Source organism: Sus scrofa, chromosome 7 (assembly GCF_054392235.1).
Source record: "Sus scrofa isolate SSC_HxYL_T2T_F1_AM1 chromosome 7, Sscrofa_HxYL_maternal_Yorkshire_Landrace_v2.0, whole genome shotgun sequence".
Lineage (NCBI taxonomy): Eukaryota > Metazoa > Chordata > Mammalia > Artiodactyla > Suidae > Sus > Sus scrofa.
Window position 1 is genome coordinate 36,165,185 of NC_139389.1, and position 21,598 is coordinate 36,186,782.

Genomic DNA, 21,598 nt, shown 5'->3' on the forward strand with positions numbered 1-21,598 from the left:
TAAAAAAATAAATTAAGCAATCATTATCTTGGTCTACCTTTCAAGTGCCTCTGACATAAATAACAGATGAGTGATTCAAACAGTAATGGCAGAAAAATGCTTCAGAAGAAAATCACTTGAACAGATTTCTACACAGGTGTTTAGGCAAAAATAGAGTCTAGCAACAGGTTTTTTTTTTTTTTTTAAATCTTTAGTCAAATGTGTGTCCATTTTGCTCTATCTGTGAATAAATTTCTGGAGACCTGGAAATATTTAGGCATTGTCATGTTTATATTGCTTTACACATGTCACTTGTGGCTACCAGTGGGCACTGGGGAGAAGATGTTAATCCTTGCACCTGCATGAGGAAGGTAAGGTATCTTTTGTTGCTGTTTGGTAAAGTGGAATTTGATGTTGACTTTCTAGAGTCGAGTTGGAAAAAACATAGGGAGAATGCTAAAGTCAAGGGATAGAGCTCAGAGGGTCTGTTATATGCCAGCAGTCAGGTTCAAGGCACTTGAAACTTCTGCCCCTATATCAGTTGGGTCCTCGCACATGTGAGGGCTTGAAGGCCTTGAAAGGAGGCAGAGGGCCCAGGTCTTGGGCTGCTGAAAGCATGGCCCAGGGCCAGCCTGGGGGAACCCAAAGCGACATCACGTCTCCTGCCCATGCCCTCTTTACGAGCGTTTACCCAGATGATAAAAGTCCACCGGGATTTGGAGAGATGTTCAGTTTTCAGGTCAACATTATTTCCTTTTCCCCACAACCCCATTTTCCAGGGAGGCCACAAAGCAAGGGGGGAATTGAGGTGTTCCATATTGTGTGATATGTGAGCTGTAGAAAATCTAATACCCAACTAATAATATTCTGCAAACAGGCCCTCTGGTCACCAATACATGAAAACATTTATATTTCATTATAATATTGTATAATTATTTTTATTCCCAAAGAATCAGAAATAAGGAACAGATACAGTTTATAGTACGGACGTTCTGGGCTGTGGTAAAGCTCTCCCGTTTTAGAGAAATCCGTGCATTTTCTCTAAGGGAGAGCAGAGAGCAATGGCACGCCTGGTATTTGGATGGAAATGTTTAGAGAATCATTCAAATGAAGCAGAAGTTTGAGTGACTGCAGTAAAATATTCTGAAGTGTAAGAGACAACCCACAGGAGAGTTTCTTCACCCTTGTGTATAGTTTTTATAATGAGCTACATTTCCTGATTTTATTACTTAGAGAAGAAGTTTAAGGTCAGTTGGCAAGACAGTAAAGCTTCCTATTTATGTAGCAAATACAGAATCTTATTCCTGCTCAAAGTCTTCCAATTGATATTGAGGGAAATATATCTCCAGATAAAATACATTCTAAATGTAATAAATTGGTAAAGCATTTGTATCCTGCTTAAAATGAAGTTTGGAAATGAGAATTATGCTGAAAGGTAATGAGTTACAGTTTGGTGGCAAAATTACCTCATCATAAGATAAAATATTCATTCATTTAAGAAGATAACTGTAAGAAAACCTACTTTTCTATTATAATTATCTTCAGGAAGTTTGAGGCAAAATGACCTGTGCTTTTCAATACAGATCATTTAATTTTCTAATATAGAACAAATTTAGCATTTTAATGGGGTTTTAGTCATGCATTGCTATAATTCCTTCTCTCATACTAAGCATTTGATGCTTCTAGTGTAAGGCTCTTAAACTTGGATCCATGATGCAGATCCCCTGGACTTTGTGTAAAATATTAATGTGCCTATGCCTTTTTCTGGGAAGAGTATGTGGAGGTTTCACCTGATTCTAAAGCGGTCTCAATGTCAACAGGGGTCTAGCTGGCAGGAGAAAATAAGAATGAGACCATTTCTTAAGGAGGCCAAGTCTGTGACTTCATGTGATGTGACAGTTCAATTCTTATTTTTTTCTTCTATAGATAAGATAACGTGTGGTTTTTTTTCCTGCTTTATTGAGATCTTTATCAGACAAATAAAGTATATAATGTGATGATTTGAGATTTTGAGTTAATTAACTTCCATCCTCTCACATATTTTTTTCCAATTCTTAATATTGCACTTAGCTGTGTGATTACATATAACCATTCGAATCTGGACTTCAGCTCTTTGGAAAGTGGATTTTGAGAACTGAGTCCATGAAATCACTGGAACAAGGTGAGTGTTCCTGGTGCAGAAATTTTTTTTCCTCGCCTCTCCCTATCTGGTATTTAAAGGAAATATCTTCCTAAATGGTAGCATAATCAGATGTTTATTCATTCATATACTTATAATTTCTAAAAATAAAGATAGTTTAAACATTAGGATATATTTGGGCAATTTATAGAATAATTCCTAATACACGTTTATTAAATGGATGAAATGCTGTTATAAACTAAGATCTATCCAAGTTATATGCTGTCAATTGGAATACATTTTAAAGAATATAAGATTCATGCTATTTTAAAATTTAAAAACTATCTTGTTCAGTTAGTCATACAAATATAACAGCACATCTGAAGTTGTAATTGTGACACTAGATTATGTCTGAACTGAGGGGAGAAAATTTCTCTCCCCTGTGCTTACAAGAAATAAGCAAATGTCTCCATTGAAATTTAAGAAAGAAAAGAAGGAAGAAAGTGGACAAAAGTGAAGAAAGAACTACCTCACGGTAGCAGTTAGTGAATTTGAGGCAGAAAGTAATTAGATCTACTTGAAAATACTTTGATATTTAAGTCAACTTCCAAGCTGCATGCCTTGGATCAGTACAAAGAAAGAGAACAGGGGCCAGATGGGAGAGGGCCCTGGGAGGGAGAGGGGGTGGCGGCTCTGAGGAGGAAGAGCCTGAGTGAGTGAGCATGATGGGGAGGGGGAGCATGACGGGAACAGCCGGTCAGGGGAGGAGCTAGGAGAGAGATGGCGCTTGTCCACAGAAGATGCTCCTCGATTCCCCCCAGCGTCAGGTCACCCAGGGTGCAGATGTTTGTTAGGCCTTATCACGGGTTCACCTGATCTGAAGATGTCCAGAAGAAGCTGCCTCCAGCATCTGTCTCTGACTCTCCGTCTCTCTCCCTCCATCTCTCTCCAGCCCCATTTATTTGTTTATTTGCGCATTGTTTTATGATCTAATCTGAATGAACTGCTTTTCAAAGGATCTAAGACACAACAGTCCTTTCTATGGAGTGTGGTACAGTGGTTAAACCTCTACCTTTGTTACTCAGGTAAGAGGACTGTGACGCTCCACAACCATCATTTCAAATTGCTTTTTGTTTTTATTCCCAAGAATAACCAATGATAAGGTATTCGTTATTTTGTCAGTCCCTTCTTTCCTTGTGCAGTCTGCTTTCTAAACGTCCTTTAGTAGGTTGCATTATTAACCACAACTGCGAGGGTGACCACTCTGCACCAAAAGGAGGCGTTGACCTGCTCTCAGGATGGCAGAATATTCCTTAGAGCGTCTGGCAAGGAGTAACCCCAACACGTGTTATTTAATGCTTCTATTCCCACCATAAACGTTCTGTCACACATTTGTTACCTGTGCTGGAAACAACTGCTAAGTGCCTTCACTAAGGATACATGTGGGCCATGAAAATAGGCAGGTGGAAGCAAGGGAGAGGTCCCTAAGTAAAACAGACTTCGGAAGAAATTATTTAATTATGAGCATCTAAGAATTAGCAGGAAAACCTGCACCTGTTTTACCAGTAAAGACAATATCGGCAAATGTGAAAAGAAAGAGGCATACTGGGTGATCTAAATGTGGAGAAACCCAAGGCTAATCACACTTGTGGTGACCGCAGGCCTCTCCAACAGAGGGGGAGGGATCTTGGGGCAGCTGAGGCTTCATGTCCTGATAATGCCCTTGATTAGCAGCCATCCGACCCATCCCCCCTTTGCTGCCTGACCTCAGGCAGTTCAGGTAACCAGGCTGGCCTTTAGCATCTTTAATGGTAAAGTGAAGGTTGGTTTCCACCACTGGTTTTCGAACTACCCTCTTTGGGACTCCATGCCTCTGAATTCTTTAAGAGATTGGCAAAACGTATTTTCACGTATTTTCTTCCCCATCATTAATATTTAAATTGGCTTGGAAACCTAGCTCTGAACTTAAAAAATTCCTTCCAGCTCTAAAATTATGTGAATGTGTCTATATAGGTGTGGGGATAAAAGCTGTAACAGAGAAAATGTTTTCTGTGACCCAGCAGACTGGATTTAATTCCAGGGTAGTTAGATAAACAAAGGATTTTGGGAAACAAGAATACCTTTGCTCATGAAAACCAGGGCGGATATTATCATTCCTGTAAGCATGATTTGTGTTTGGCCATATTTTGGTTAGGACATCTAAGTCCTAGAGTTACTCTCCTCATATCACAAACTCCTGCACTAACCAGCTAACTGTTAATCCTGATAATTCAATACACTTCCTTAAATAAAGAAGAGCTCTTACACAGTGGGTCTTTTATTCATTTCTTCTAGAGTAGGTCTGTTTTGCATTTAAAATGTGTCAGATAAGATGATGTCTGTATTTGGCACAGGGACTAATTTGATCTGAAACCTTGTCCTACCTGTGGCTTGTATTATGGGTTTAAGGAGAGTAGTCACCTACCTTCCACCTGTATGAGGTTATCCATTCAATTTCAAGAGAAGTCTACTCGGATTCTGATATATGTCCTTGCTTATAATGTTATTGCTAAGGCTTCTCCAACTTCTCAAATAAGAAGTAAGTTAGGAAAAATAAGGGAAGGGCAGAAAAAGATAAAATTGAACTCGCCCTGGGGCTGTGTGCTAATACCAGACGAGGGGTAGAAAAGCCTTCAGTGTGCCCTGGGTAAAAAACAGGACCAAACCAAGAAGGCTGGATAAAATTATTACAAGAATGTGTGTGCTCAAACATTATTTTGACCTGAACGGAGATAAATACTACTTGGAGAATGTGGACTTGAGATGAGAGATGTTTACATAACAGTCACTTAAAATTCCAAGATTCCATTATTCTTGTTATAACAGAATAACTAAAAATTCCATATTATAGCAACTGAGTCCTAAAATTCTAAACTTCAGAATAGAAAAAAATGAAGAGCATTAAGAAACAAAGGGCATCTGAGAAATGGCAGCAATCTAAAAGGAAATGGTTTTTCAGGAATCTCAAGAGAAGTTTATGAGAACAGATTATGCAAATTGATACCCTAAGTGATTATTTTCTCTATATATGTATAGTGCCATCATCTTGACGGTTAACGAAAAATTGTTGTATGGCCACCATCATTTATCAATAATTCGACATTTCAATCCATATTACTTGACTGAGTCATTTGGAGAAAAGCTTCTTATTTGCATCAATAATGTGAAGAGCGGACTGAGTGGAATGACTGAATATTTTGAATGTCTTTCAAACACATTTTAAACAAACTCATAATTTTATTTACTCACTTTCCTAGGAAACTAATACCCATTCCTCTTCTTAATGCAAGAAGCAACAACAACAAGAAAAATTCCAGACATCCTTGATTTCCCTTAAGCTAATTAAAATTTTGCATTTTTGCACTCTGCATGTCAGGGCACAGTCTCCAATACCAGATAACTTAATTAATTAAAATTATAATAGCTTTTATCCCTCCTCTCTTGTTTTTGCCATTTCATGTGAAAAAACTAAGAGAAAGGACAAACAATATAAAGAAGGAGATTGGGATTAAGAGAAATCTCTGCCTAATATCAGGATTTGAAAACAGACTTGAAAAAAAAAAATTTGCCCTGGAATATTACCATTTTTACAACAGCAGATTATCCACTGGTAATTACTTATCATTTTGATCTCCAAACATCAATGGTAAATATCAAATGGAAGTGTGCCAAGGTAATATTTCCTATGTCCTATTTAAATCTAGTTTATGTCACTTATCAACAGGCTTGTAATTAAATATAGATAGCTAACTGGATCGAATCTAGACATTCTATTCTGCTTTTAGTATCCAGTGTGGGAAAACTCTGCTCTGGTGAGAAAAGCCTGAACTGTAGTGTCAGGAAGGCCCTGCTCAGCCATGTTTTATGCTTTCGTGTAGCACAGACGGGTCAGCCATCAAACACAGGTGTTAGTCAGCCCCAGTGTCCTTCTCTACATGAGAGGCATTATAGGTCCTTCTCAGATTTATTGTGAGGGTAATAAAGGGGATGTGTATGAGCCACCAGCCCGATTGCCTAGCAGGTCACAGAGATTAAACCAAGGCACTGTTCCTTCTCTAAGGAAGGTCAACAGGCAGAAGGTATATACATAGAGCAGAAATAAGCTATGAGCATTTTAATTTTTCTAACAAAAAACACATTGAAATGAATTTTACTCTCAGAATTGGCTATTAATGGCAAATATGAATTGTTAGTGATATATTTATCACTTATGTGAATGTTCTGAATTCCTAAATAGGTTATCATAATAATTCTTACCACTAGGGAAAGGCTATCATTAGTATTTGTGCAAATTAACTTGGCAGAATCGGTATAAAACACATGGGATAAACTATGTGGCTAGTCTTTATAGAGGGAGATGTGTGTGGAATTCTAAGCTTTTTCTCTGTGGAACATTTTCTTATTTTATTTTAAATATGTAATTTCTTTCTTTTTTTGGTGACTAATTTATTTATTTATTATAAAAATACATAATTCATTAACAGCCAGATGGAAAAGATACATATGGGAAAATGGCTTGGAGCTTCCATGCCGTTTCTATGTGCATCACTCTCCCAGCACCTCCATGTGTTCACCAACCAAGAAGCTCTCTGAAATCAATCTTTTGGGGTTTTTATGGCATCCTTAATACATAGGTATTGTTGTTTAAATCATTGGAAGCTGGCAATTGTTAAACTTCCAGCCTCTCTCTCCTCCCTGTAGGTAAGGTAGTGAGACTGAAAGTTGAAACCCACTAATCACATGATTGGCTATCTCTGGAAACCAGCACTTTTTCTTAGGTATGATCCAAAGGTCATTTCATTAGCATACCAAAAGACAACATTGTTACTCTTATCATTTAGTAAATACTTTCAGAGGTGTGAGCCAGGAATCTTGGACCAAGACAAAATGTAAATGAGAAATGCACTTTGTTCATCTGAATGAACAAACATATTTCTTATGTAAAAAATAATAAACGGAAACCTTAATTAAAATAAGAGTAGGAAGCCAGAATTAGGAGCTTTCATGCCCTAAAATGACAGTAAGGATATGCGCCCACAGCACATGGAGGTTACCAGGTTAGGGGTTGAATTGAAGCTACAGATGCTGACCTACACCACAGCCACTGCAATGCCAGATCCTTAACCCACTAAGTGAGGCCAGGGAATGAATCCACATCCTCATGGATACTAGTCAGGTTCGTTAACCAGTGAGCCATGACAGGAACTCCTATAATTTCTGTTTTATCACAAAACAAAATACTCAGCAGTGTTACATGATATACAGTTTTTAAAAGCTCTGGAGTCTATATGTGTATTTTGGATGCTTACATGATAAATAAAAAGTGAACTCATTAAACTAACTGTAGAAGACTTAGTCAGTCTGGGAAGACAGTGATCTAAAAGCAGCTCTCTTGTCTTTCCCAGCTCTAATACAGCAACATATTTGGGGGAATAGAAGTCTGAGATCCTTAGAAGTCTGTGTGCCTGTCAGGTGCTGAGTCCTCTGAGAGCTGAGCCAAGAGCATTGGCTGGATTGCGGACTGGCCTTTACTGCCTGTGGATTGAGTGAATTCATGAAAGCCAGTGTTGGAAAACCCAGAATAGTCATGGTGGAGTATGTGGGAACCAGTATAGCTTGCATAGATCTATACTCCCTCTAAGTGGACAGCTGCCACAGGCAGGAGTATGCTTCTTCTCCCAGGTGGGGACGTAAGAAGACCCAGAATGGGTGAGGCGTCAAGTCTGCAGAAGTGATGGGAGACCTGAGAACAGGAGGGCATTTTTTTGGCTCTCATACACTTTTGGCAGCCTGACTATTTCTATATTTTTGGATCACGTTGGGAAGACTCTTTCACATTCTAACACTATGGAGGACTGGTGTCACTAAAGGTACCTAAAATTTTTTTACAAAAGACCTATATCAAGACAGAAAGAAAGGAAATGAAGGAAGAAAGAAAGGGAGGGATGGGGGAGGGTGGGAGAAAGGAAGGAAAAGGAAAGGGCATCCAGAAAAAGAAGAAAAAAACGCCCAGAAAACCTGCCCGCTGAAATAAAGCTGCTGGAGAGCACAAAAATAAACCCGAACAGAAAAACAGAAGAAATACTTAAGACAATACGTTACCGTGCTTTCTGAAGAAATAACAATATCTACATGATTTCCATGTAAACAGTCCATCTGAACTTGTGGTTTAGAAGACCCTGGAGACCATCTCTCTGACCAAAATGATAACCAGATGAAGACTGTTAGGAAAGACATGTTGGAGAAAGATCCAGGAGACTTTGCAGAAGAGGAGAAAAAGGAAACATTATAGAGAAAAGAAAATACACAAATAATAAGGAGAGAATTTCCCCAAAGGAAGATGTAATGCTGCAGGTGGAAAGAGCTCACTGAGCCGGGTGGGCAGATAAGGAAGGGGCTAGACCTGCGTGGTCCTGGGGAAAAACCCTCAACTTGAGGGCGAGGTCAGTAACCTGCCACAGGCTCAGAGAGAAGGGACAGGGTTCACCTGCAACATCGGGGGCATGAGGGGACCTGAAGGGGCAGGGGGGCTCACTGGTGAGAAACTGAACCCCTCCCGGGGAGCACTTGGCTGAGAGAAAGAAAAGTCATTTGATAACTGGCAACAATGCCACTATTTTAGCATCCAAACAGCCCATCAGAGGAGAAAACTGAAGTGAGACAAACCAATCATACTAATCAGGTTGTTACAGGAGGTGTTTTACAGCCCACCTTTCTCCAGCTTCTTTGTATCTCCTACCCCAGCTGCCAAGACCTCCACAAAGGTCCAGGGCTCCAGAGGCCGCATGTGGGGAAAGTGGCAGGAGCAGTGTGAGTGGACCACCCCCTTTCACCCTGGATATGCCCAAGTCATGGAATCAGGTATGAGGGGAGCTTTGAATCAGATTTGAAAGTGAAATCAACTATGAGGTACCACCTCACACCTGTAAGAGTGGCCATCATTAACAAGTCAACGAATAACAAATGCTGGAGATGGTGTGCAGAAAAGGGAAACCTCCTGCACTGTTGGTAGGAATATAAATTGGTACAACCACTACGGAAAACAGTATGGGGGTACCTCAGAAATCTATTGTAGGACTACCATATGACCCAGCAATCCCACTCTTGAGCATATATCTGGACAAAACTTTCCTTGAAAAGGACACATGCACCAGTTTGTTCATTGCAACTCTATTCACAACAGCCAAGACAAGGAAACAACCTAAATATCCATTGACAGATGAATGGATTAAGAAGATGTGGTATATATACACAATGGAATACTATTCAGCCATAAAAAGAACAAAATAATGCCATTTGCAGCAACATGGATGGAACTAGAGACTCGCATACTGAGTGAAGGAAGTCAAAAAGAGAAAAACAAATACCATATGATATTGCTTATATCTAGAGTCTAATATATGGCACAAATAACCCTTTCCACCGAAAAGAAACTCATGGGCTTGGAGAACAGATTTGTGGTTGCCCAGGGTGAGAGGGAGGGAGTGGGATGGACTGGGAGTCTGGGGTTAATAGATGCAAACTATTGCCCTTTGGAGTGGATAAGCAATGAGATCCTGCTGTATATCACAGGGAACTAAATCTAGTCTCTTATGATGGAATATGATAGAGGATAAAGTGAGAAAAATAATATATACATGTGTATATACATATATATGTATCTGGGTCACTTTGCTGTACAGTAGAAATTGACAGAACACTGTAAATCAACTATAACGGAAAAAATAAAAATCATTAAAAAGAAAGTGAAATCATAAATTGGAACTAACGACATAAAATCTGAACTGTGTAAATTAAGACTCTTCCTATAGAAGAGTGAGCAAAAAGCCATGTGATTGGCTCAGACTGTTGGTAGTGAATAAGAAAGTGAGAATGACAGTGGTTATAGAAAAATAAAACCAATTCTAGTTTGTACCATATTGGGTAGAGTAAGGCATTTGTACTTGTATTTTAAAGAATTATTGTATATGCATCCTTACATAAACTATGTAGTGAGACTGGGTAGAACAAGCAGAGAAAGGGACAGAAAAACAGCGATTAGAGATGACATAGAAGATACATTTATTGGAGTAATGGAGATTTTTCCAAATTCCCTGGATATCTTGGTTAAAATATCTGGAGGAATCAAATATTTTCCATTGTATTTTGCTAAACAAAGCTTCAGAACAACAAAATGAGATCAGTTAATCAAGAAAGGCAACTTGGAATAAGCTTACATTGTATTTTATGTAGCTGCAAAATAAGCTGTTTAAAAGTAAGAACTGGAGTTTCTTTGTGGCATAGCGGGTAAGGATCCAGCACTGTCACTGCAGTGGCATGGGTCTCTGCTGTGGTTTGGGCTCCATTCCTGGCCGGAGAACTTTCACATGCTGTGGGTGCAACCAACAAAGGAAAAAAGCAGTAAGAACTAACTGCAAGATAATGTGAGAAAAAAGAATGTATACATGTATGTGTAACTGGGTCACCATGCTGTACAGTAGAAAATTGACAGAACACTGTAAACCAGCTATAATGGAAAAAAATAAAAATCATTATACAAAAAAAAAAAAGAACAGATGTTGAAGATACATTTCAGGAATACATGATTTTGCAAAAATAATCCGTTTTAAAATATGATACTGAAAGTTTTTCTTGTTGTGTGAATTTTTTTTTCAATATGAAATAGTGGGTCATCAGTGCTGTGAAAGAAATCGAACACTCCCTCTCTTCCTCTCTCCTCCCTGACTCCTGAGCCCCACTTCCCTTTTTCACTCTCTGTCTCAGTGAATAACTTCCCATTGTCTGAATGACAGTGGTCTTTGTCAGCACTTGATTGTTCTTTTTTTTTGAATTAATTAATTAATTAATTTATTTATTTATTTTTGTCTTTTTTTTCTTTTTTTTTTTTTGCTATTTCTTGGGCCGCTCCTGCGGCATATGGAGGTTCCCAGGCTAGGGGTCTAATCAGAGCTGTAGCCGCCGGCCTACGCCAGAGCCACAGTAACGCGGGATCCGAGCTGCGTCTGCAACCTACACCACAGCTCATGGCAACGCCGGATCGTCAACCCACTGAGCAAGGGCAGGGACCGAACCCGCAACCTCATGGTTCCTAGTCGGATTCGTTAACCACTGTGCCAGGACGGGAACTCCCTGATTGTTCTTAACTCTAGAAATAATACTTGCCATTGGATCAGGGTTACCTGATTTATCATCACTATTGTCATATTGTCCTCATTATCCAATCTGCTCCTATTTCCAATTCTCTGTCAAAAAGTTCTCCATAATATTTATCTTTTAAAAACTGAAAATAGTTTCTGCAAGAGCAGTGGCTGATGTAACACAAATTCGTAGAATTGATGTCTGAGCAACAAATAGTTGATGCTCAGGAATATCTGTTGAATTTAAACAAAACTTTTGTCTTGCATTGATTAGTACCATTTATTTTACTTCTTTGAATGATTTACCCAGCTAAAATTTATACATTTTATTTAACAGATTCTGATTATTGAGCTACTTTTCTGTCTTGTTTCTGTTTTTTGTACTAAATTCTTCAATAACCATGAGTCTTTTTGAGTTGCTTCCATCTATAAAAGCACCTGCAGGTCAGTGTTGGGGTGTGTTTATTGCATGCCTATGCACAAGTGCAGAACTAGCATTTGGTAAATGTTTTGAATATAATATACATTTTCTATTTGATCCTCCAAGCCTTTCTTTAATATTAGAATCCTATAAAGTTCAGAGGTGAGACGCTTCCCTCTTAGGAACTGCAGTCTATAGAAACACAGATCACGTCTTAGGACTTCTGCTAGGCCATCATGGTAACGACAGCATGCGGAATTGCAAAAGCGGTTCTTTTGATTATAATGTCTGTTAATGGGGAAGAAGTAACTCATCAAAATGAAATCAAGGTGCTGGTAGAAATGGAGAAGGATGTTAAGCAGCTAAAAAGCAATCAAAGCTCATGAAAAAGAGTGGCCTTACAGAATTCAGAACCCTGGCACTCAGGGAGACCAGAGGTAATTAGTGATGAATTGTTTGTTAAGATACAAAGCAGATGATCACCTCTGGACCATATATATATAAAGTGAGTATTTGATTAACCATACTGATGAGAAGTAAGAAGACGCCTGTATTAGGTTTTGTAGAAAAATCACACTCAAAATAGTTATCCGTTGCTTCTGTATCTGTCTTTCAGGTTATGTCAATCAATTAGCACTACTAAAGTGGCCTTGAGTTTCAATAGCAGTAATAATAAAATCATATTATTTTAATTATATAGTAATGATTAGTTCTATTCTAAGAACTAGTGATAATTTTACTTCTTTTAATGTCATAGGCCCATGTCATTTATTACAACTTATTAAATAAGAAGTACTCAATATTAGGTGATTATACATTTTTTCCAAATATAATCAGAATAAGATCACAGAGTTACAGCAATACAGGAAACATTTCTGTGCAAATGATAATTACACAAATCCATGGTTTTGAGCTTCGTGCTCTTAGCTACCACACTATTAGACCATGGTTAATTATGGGAAAGAAAAGGGAATTCACTGGTTTGGAAGATAGAAATCTGAGGAAACGCTTGGCAGCATTTTAACAACAACCACAACAATGAAGGAATAGCATCCGAGCTGTGGGTTCTGTTTCCCCCTCTGCGTTGAATGCTGTTGTTTTATTCTGTTATTGATCATTATCATTCTATTGCCTGCAGGAGACTGTTGCCTTACATAGTGAACTCCTGCCATCAGCCAGACAAAATGTACCTGCCATTTCCCACCTTGTGGTTGCAAAGCAATGTTGCTTTTGCTGGTTGGTAGGGTTTCTTTTTTCTTTTTTTTCTTTTTTCTTTTTTTTTTTTTTGTCTTTTTAGGGCTGCACCTTCGGCATATGGAAGTTCCCAGGCCAGGGGTTGAATCAGAGCTGCAGTGCCTAGCCTAGACTGCAGCAATGCGGGATCCAAGTTGTGTCTTCAAACTACACCAGAGCTCACAGCAACACTGGATCCTTAACCTGCTGAGCAAGGCCAGAGATCCAACCCTCATCCCATGCATACTAACTGGATTCATTAACCACTGAGCCATGACAGGAACTCCCTGGCTGGTAGGTTTTTATTTAATACATTGTTTTCCTTCTATATCCACCTGCATAGAAGACTCTGAGCAAATTTTCACTTTTACCAAATTATAGCATGGATGTCTATACATTTCCATTACATCTATATCTAAACATTCTTATGTTTATCATCTTCCAAATCATTATAAATTTTGTTCAGTGTGTAAAAGCCAAGATGCTTTTCCATCTCCTAGACTGAACATATCCTGCTTTTCTTTCCTATCTTGCTTATATCTACCTGCTTTCCTATATGACTGCTGCTGGCAATCAGTGTCATTTCCCCAACTTGGAGCTGGGCTGATAGTCTTTGAAGATCAGAAAGCAAGAATGTCCTCTATTTGCTCTCACCATAAGGAGGAAAAGAGCTGCTTCTCCTCCGGAGTCACACTCATGGTAGGTTTTCTATATAGGTTTCCAGTATTTCAAACTTGAGATGATATAATATGCCCATTTGGAAAATCAAACCTGTCTCGCAGACATATAGCCAATCTAATGCAAGAAAGACATAATCTGGAATGATCCATTTCTTTCTGTGATGAATTGACTTAAAGTCATACCTCTGAGACTGTTAGGATAAGAAAGGACACACGCAGATGTAAAACTTCACATAAATGTAAAAGTTGTGTGCATGTTGATGCCACATTTGGGTGTTACCATAGATAACATAAAAATGCCTCAGGCTGTATATTTTCCCCTCTCACACTCAGGAGGAACTAAACATGAGGAATTGGGACTGTCTCTCTGGATTTGCTTGTTTTCTACAGGACAGTATTTTTTTTTTTTTATGATCTGAGACACACACACACACACACACACACACACACACACACACACTCCTTTTCTTTAAATGATACAAACCACATTGGAGACCTAACTCAGACATGACAAGTACTATGTTTCACACTCGGTCAACTCTGATAACACCACAGCGCTGTGTACACACTGCACTGGGAAAGAAGGAGGCTACGACAGCTTTGGTAGAAATAAGTGTTGTGATCTCTTAATTCTGTCAATAACTAACTCTTGAGGAATTAACAAAGTTATCTCTGACCTAAATCTCATTTCTTGTTTTAATCCCTCCATTCATTTTTTTTAACTAAAGGATGCATAAATTCACATTTAATAGGCAGAAAATTGATCACGGCTTCATAAGATCTGATTAGGAGAACTGTTTGTTTGTTTTTTAGGACGGCACTTGCGGCATATGGAGGTTCCCAGGCTAGGGGTCTAATCGGAGCTACAACTGCCGGCCACACCACAGTCACAGCAACACCAGATCTGAGCCTGAACCGTGTCTGTGATCTACACCACAGCTCAAGGCAACGTTGCATCCTTAACCCACTGAGCGAGGTCAGGGATTGAACCCACAACCTCATGGTTACTAGTTGGATGTGTTTCCACTGCACCATGACAGGAACTCCAGATGGTATATTTTGTTTTAATCATGAGGGAATTATTAAGTATTAGTAAAACTTAATAATTCAATTTAATTGAAGGTGAGAATCAGTTGGTTTAGGGAAATTCAATAGAGTGCCATTATTTTGAGACAATCTGGTGACTAGGGTTGGAAAAAGGGAAGTGGTATTCAGGCTTCCAGGGGGTCCAATTCACAAACTATGTGTGATGTTGCCCCACATTGTGCAAGGGCCAATCTGCACAGCCCTAGCAGGCCTAGTGCCTAGACTGTAAAAGAGTGTTACAAAATATAATAATGATGATATTTGTTTGTCCCTTTATAGCTTGTAAAGGGAAGAGATGGGCCTTAACCTTATTGAAATGTCTATTACTTTAGGATTTTATATGCTTTTTGTCATTATTTGTAACATAATGTATTTAATTCTCCTCATCTATATTTGCAAGGCAAATCAGCAAATATAAGGAAAACTTTCAAAACAGCACCTTCTCAAAGAATGAGACTGGACATTAGTAAGATTCAATTTATTGAAGTCTTATTAACATAACCCCTACTTGTTTTGAGGAGACTGAATGGAAAGCACCAAGCTGGAAATTTTTTCCATAATAATCATTTTGCCTTTTACAAGTCACTTAAAGCAGTAAAACTGCGCTGTTTTCCACCATCTGGTATCATTCAGACCTTTCATGAGGAGCAAATGGTCTACAGTCGGTAGCCTTAGATGATTACAGCCTGTTGGAGAGAAGGTGGATACACAAAGGAAGGTGAAAGTTCCAACCATGGAGAGATGCTCAATTTGACGTTAGCTTTCTATGTGGGTCTAGCTTGCCTCTTACTGGCTCTAAGACTTCACCTGCGATGTTTGTAAATGTTAATGTCCTGACATGTTAGCATTTCTCTGGTCTTTAATATAAATGTCAAAGGAATCCTGAATGACCAAGTGATTTCATGATATCTTTAAAACAATTTTCAGGGAATTCCCGTCGTGGTGCAGTGGTTAACGAATCCGACTAGGAACCATGAGGTTGCGGGTTCGGTCCCTGCCCTTGCTCAGTGGGTTAACAATCCGGCGTTGCCGTGAGCTGTGGTGTAGGTTGCATACGCGGCTCGGATTCCGTGTTGCTGTGGCTCTGGCATAGGCCGGTGGCTACAGCTCTGATTAGACCCCTGGCCTGGGAACCTCCATATGCCATGGGAGTGGCCCAAAGAAATAGCAAAAAGACAAAAAAAAAAATTTTTTTTCAGTTAATTTTTGCCCTTGTAGTTCTGGTGATGAATGAAGTAGGCAGCTGCTATCCTTTGGTTGGTGCTGAGGAGAGCAAGGCAAATAGGAAAGAGCTACCAAGTAGAATGACTCTCATTGATTAGCAGAATTTGCTCATTCAACATTGAGAGAGATCAGAATATTTATCTGTTAAGAGCTTACTCATTCATAGAAAAAAAATATTTAATAAGTGCTTCCTGTGTGCCTGACATAGTTCAAAGTGGGAAAAAAGGCAGTGGAATGAGATAATAATCCCCATCCTTGTGACATCTATTATTTTAGCAGAGAAAGCAATGATACACAAATAAGTGAATATATATGAAGTTGTGAAGTTGTTAAGAGCTCTGAGGAAGCTAAGTAAGTGAAGAGAGGAAAAAGGTCCGCGGACAAGGGGACAAGGACTCATGGTGTTCACTCTGGTGACCCGTGCTGCTGTGAGCGAAATTTAAAAGGACCACACCACACAGAGAGGCCACTTTAGACTGCGTGGTGAGGGACTGTGGGCTGAGAGCTGAGTGACAAGGGAATGGCCTGTGGCCCAGTTTGGAGGAGAGGCTTCAAAAGTCCTTAGTGAAGGGTGAACCTGGGAGGTGGGGCTGCACAGGGAGGGGGCAGCTGGGGCAGCGGTAACCGGAGGGGCTGCAGGAGCAGGTCACGCCAGCTAGAGTGGGGGTTTCAGTCTTCATCTGGATCTTTATAGGGAGAGCACCCTGGAGAGTTTCCCAGACCTCACCAGGTGGCTATGAACCCTCTGCATCATGCCCAGTACCAATTAATGAGCCAGTCCCTCAATCAGGCTATCAAACACGGTGCCAGGCTGCCAGCCCTGTCTCGTGGAGTATATATTTCATAAGGAAATGATTACAAGTATCAAGAGGTCTAAGAAGAGAGTAAGTGAGATATACTACTGGGATTTATAATAAAGTAGGGTTAACCTAGCCTACAGCCTATGTCTCAAATCTGGGTAGCAATGAAATAGGATTTTCTCTTATACAGTTCACCTCCATCATTCCAAGATGGTTTTTATCTACTTGTAATAATAAAAAAGATTTAAAACATCAATTTATATAGTGCTTTACAATTTTCTATGCCTTTTTATATGCATTACCCCATTTAATAGTCACAATAACTATGACAGAAGCCCTTCAGTTATTATTATCTCCTTAGCTTCTTTGTAAAGATGAATCAGCTAATTTTTTTTTTTAATTGGCTGCACTGGCAGCATGCACAAGTTCCTGGGCCTGGGATGGAAGCTGCCACAGCAGCAACCTGTGGCACAGCAGTGACCCCAGCAGATCCTTAACCCACTGAGCCATCAGGGAATCCAGCTGAAGTTCTGAGAATTTAACTGACTCGTCTACAGGCACAAAATGAGTTACTAGTCTAGACGGTGTAGCTTTTTCCTATAATACCTATATCATCAGAGGTCTGGTCTGAGCTAAATACAGTACAAATGTGTAACCAACAGCATCAACGTGTAGAGAACACAGGATCTTCATTCTTAAGAAATACAGGGTCTATTTAGAGAGGTATTCAAACTACACTAGATAATAAGGTGTGCAGATAAAGTTATGGAATAATCAGAGCAGTATGGGGTTATTCTATAACCTTTTCCTGACAGAAGAATTTTAAACTGGGCCTACACATAGATTACGTTGTTTGATTTTGACACTTTTCCATTCTGGAATTCTGTTTTTTTCGTTTATTTCCCCATTCTCAAATCACGGGCCAACCAATGAACTGTAAGATTCATGACTTCCTCTGAGCTCATTAATTAGTTTAGAAAACTGCAGTGTTTCTTCATCACACGGATTAAGCTTAGCTATTCTCTTTCTCTGCTGAGGACCTGGTCTGCCAGAGCACTCCCAAAAACCGTACTCAGCATTCTCTTCCAATTATCTTATTCCCAGCTCTAAGCCTGGTGCCAAGATTTCTATTTAAACAACCTCTTCCTAGAATGCGAAATTGTCAACCTTTAGGAAAGCTTCGTTCTTCTATTTCTTAGAAAATCAGTAGAGAATTCTATTCAGTGTGCATCCCTGAATTTGCTGCCTTACTAAATGAACATTCTCTGCTTCTCTCATTTAGCACAATGAGTTCATTTTTCCAATTTTTTGCATGACGTCAACAAATGTCCAATTCTATTAATATTGGTATTTTATATTATATTTTATAATGAGCCAGCACCTGGCATACTATGACATAAAAGCACATTTGATAGTTTCAAACAACACATCGTCTTGTTACAAATATTACACATCCAATCTCTTTTCCCTCCCACTGTACCTGAAAATATTTCTCTATTAAAAATTATGAATAATATGTGTCAACTACCAAGTCATTAGACACAAGAGAAAGGTACGCAACTTCAGTTACATATTTGTGTTTATGTGTTAACTCTCTTATTCTTATTCTTCATGGCCATGAACAGCGCAGGGCACAGAATGCAGTTGAGACAAATACTGCTGCCAAACCGTCATTATGTGGCAACATGTCAGGTCCTGTGCTGAGTGTTTTGGTATTCTTTTTTATTTTTACCTTCATATCAACTCTATAAAGAAGAAGTCTGCAGCATAAATTTCCATCTAAAAAGTCAGTGAAGATCAAAGGCACATTTTATAATAGAAACTCATAAGAAACATCTTTGTAAAAAATGAAAAACACTTACAGGAACCAGGAATTTTTTAATCTCTTCCAGTGCATGACTCATACGTGAATAAGCTTCCCCAGGTGGAGCGAAAACTTCAATTAATACATGAAGTTCATCGCTCAAGTGGGCATATTTGGCTTCTCCACTCTTCCTTAGTTCTTCTTCCTGTGAAAGAGGTTATTTTTAGAAATACAAATCTACTCATTTTGCATTGATTTAACATTTACTGAAAAGATGACAAAAGGGCATAATCTAAGCAAATTTTCCCTAACTAGAAATCCTTTGGGAAATGAAAATCTGGTACAAGCCATTTAAAGATTTTTAAAATCATTTCTGAGTGTTTGAATGATTAAAAAAAAAACTTGGCATAATTATCATCTACACCACATTTTAATCAGCTAAATGAAAATGCTAAGTCTGAAAAGAAGTTACAGAAATGCCATTAACTCTTCACTGTACACCACAGGAAGAAAAGGATTATTTTTGTGCCTGACAAATAATCACTTGCAGATAAACTCCAGGTGACCACTGTTCTTTAAGAAAACCAGGATCTTCTAGATACTTTTGGAGAAGTGGTGAAAGGTTACTTGCTCCTCATGAACATGAGCAGACCCAAGGCTTCCTCCCCAGCCCAGTTCCCACTGGCCCAGATTCTCATCTGGCTTCTACCCAGCATCTCGCTATCCTTTGTCACCTCCCCCTGGTCAAGACGGAGGAGCACATTAAAGGGTTGGTGGTTAAGCATTCTGTTGGCCTTGATTCTGCATGAGTTACACACCTGCAGCTTAACTTGACAATGGATTTCTCTTGGAGCAGATTCTGTCATCCTTTATCTAAGTTGTTACTGGTTAATTTAGTAATCTGCAGAGCAAATCAGCACACGATCCATGCACTGTGCTAATGTGTGCTAGGTCTTTAACACATGTCATTGCTAAACTCACAACCACCTCACACAATGTTCACATATTTCACATTAGGAAATATTGAGAAAATTGAGTTTAAAAGACTTTAGTGAACTTGCGCAAAATTGGGACTCAAGCTCAGTTTTCAACGAGATTTGCATTTTTTTAGGATTTCAAAGAAACAAAATGTGGTTAAAAATGTACTTAAAGAGGGAGTTTCCATTGTGGTTCAGTGGTAAAGAACCCGACTAGTATCCATGAGGATGTGGGTTCAACTCCTGGCCTCGCTCAGTGGGTTAAGGATCCAGCGTTGCCGTTAAGCTGTGGTGTAGGTCACGGATGCGGCTCAGGTCTGGTGTTGCTGTGGCATAGGCTGGCAGCTGAAGCTCCAATTTGACCCCTAGCCTGGAAACTTCCATATGCTATGGGTGTGGTTCTAAAAAAAGAACATAAATAATATTAATTATATTTTACCTTTCTTAACTCTTCTCCCCTCAAACTAGCAGTAAATTTCAAAGGGTAGAACTTTAAAAAACATTTTTTTTTTTTTTTTAGTTGTACGTGTGGGTTAAATTAGAAAAGCGATGTGAATACACCTAAACTAGATAAACAAAAGCAAATTTGCTACTGATTTCATATGAGGAACTGTATGACCCATGTTAACGGGTTTATCTGATTAAAAATGCCCATCATTTCCACGCATGGAGGATCCATAACAGAGGTGGAAGCCACTTTCCTCAGAACCTTCGCCTACTCAGATCTCTCTAACAGCAATACCTTTCAGCCTAGAAATTCACCTTCACTTCCCTAAGCATTGTTCTCTAACTAGGAGTTTTGACTTTTATTAAAAAGGTTTTTCTTAGTGCTCAATTCTCAGATAGGGGAAGCAGAGCTCGACTCAGCAAATCTGCACCTGTGGGTGGAGCTAACGTTCCTTCTTTCTTGCTTCTCCAGGGATGCAAGATGCCTTTCAACTCAGGAGTCTGCTTTGCTTACATGTAAGTGCTGAGGAATTTAAATCAGATGGTGCCAACACGCCTCAATACTCCCACAGCTGATTTTCTGCTAGTTAGAAGGGCTATCTGCTTGCCGCATTTCATAAGGTCCGCCACTGTGAGATGTGGCATTGAGATAAGAATTGTAACACTTATTTCAGCCTCTCAAAATAAGCCTGGTTAGATCTCTGCAGTAGAGCCGATAGGCTGATGCTCATGAAGAAAAATGCAACTTTCTATTGAAAAAGACATTTCCCTCTTCCCCGATGCGCCCCCATCACACTTTATAGAAACACATGAGGAATGAGGTCCTCAGAGATGAATCAACTTCCTGAGGGTCAAGTGTGCATCAAGATTCCAGCCAGGACTCAATAAAGTGGGTGAAAACACTGATAAGGATGTCAAAGAATGAAAGTTAGCACAGGGGACCCAATCGTGAGCTACCACTGGTTATTCTCAAAACTAGACTTTATATCTTCAAAGCTGTGCAGTGTTTGAACTTGCTCACTGAGATGACTTTTGGCAAGGCAACATTTCCCAAGCTTTACTTTCTGTGGGATTAACAGCACTTACCTTACAGAATTTTTGTAAGTTTTGAGAAAACCGAAGAACATTTTGTATACTAAAAAATGCTATGCAAATTTAATGTGATACTATTACTTCTAATTTCTTCAGCAGTGTTTTAAAATAAGGTTTGCCCGTTTCAACAGAGACCGAAATCAGTGTTGCTCAAACAAGCCTCAGAGTGATTTCTGTCTCAGATAAGAGTCTAAGGCGATGTGCACAGGAGGGGCAGGTGGGTCTCCTCGCCCTTCTCCAGCCGCTAAGATGCTCTCATGTGTGGTGATGAAGGAGGCTAATCTTCACTTCTGGATTCCACTCCATGGAATAGAGAAAGAAAATTTGGACAGCAAAAAGCTGCCTTTCGAGGACATGTACCAGAGCTTTCACATATCATCTTTGCTGACATCACTTTGGCAAGAGTATAGTCACATGGTAGCCCTGGAGGCAGTGGATGCTATGACTGGTCACAGACTGAGAAGCCATGAGACCATCCAAATGCAGCAGGAAAGAGTGAGAATGGATTCTGGTTAATTACAAGCTGTCTATGCCGTTCAGTCCTCACTTAGGGCTGGTGA

At 39.3% G+C, this 21,598-nt stretch overlaps 1 protein-coding gene across 5 annotated transcripts in view; it reads right to left on the minus strand.

Moving 5' to 3' along the window:
* Positions 1–21,598, minus strand: part of KHDRBS2 (KH RNA binding domain containing, signal transduction associated 2) — a 523,676-nt gene that overhangs the window by 227,242 nt on the left and 274,836 nt on the right. For all 5 annotated transcript variants that reach the window (XM_084966947.1, XM_084966946.1, XM_084966945.1 and 2 more), the window contains one exon: positions 18,581–18,727. In XM_084966947.1, the coding sequence (XP_084823073.1) occupies positions 18,581–18,727 (147 nt within the window). The remainder of the gene's footprint in view (positions 1–18,580; positions 18,728–21,598) is intronic.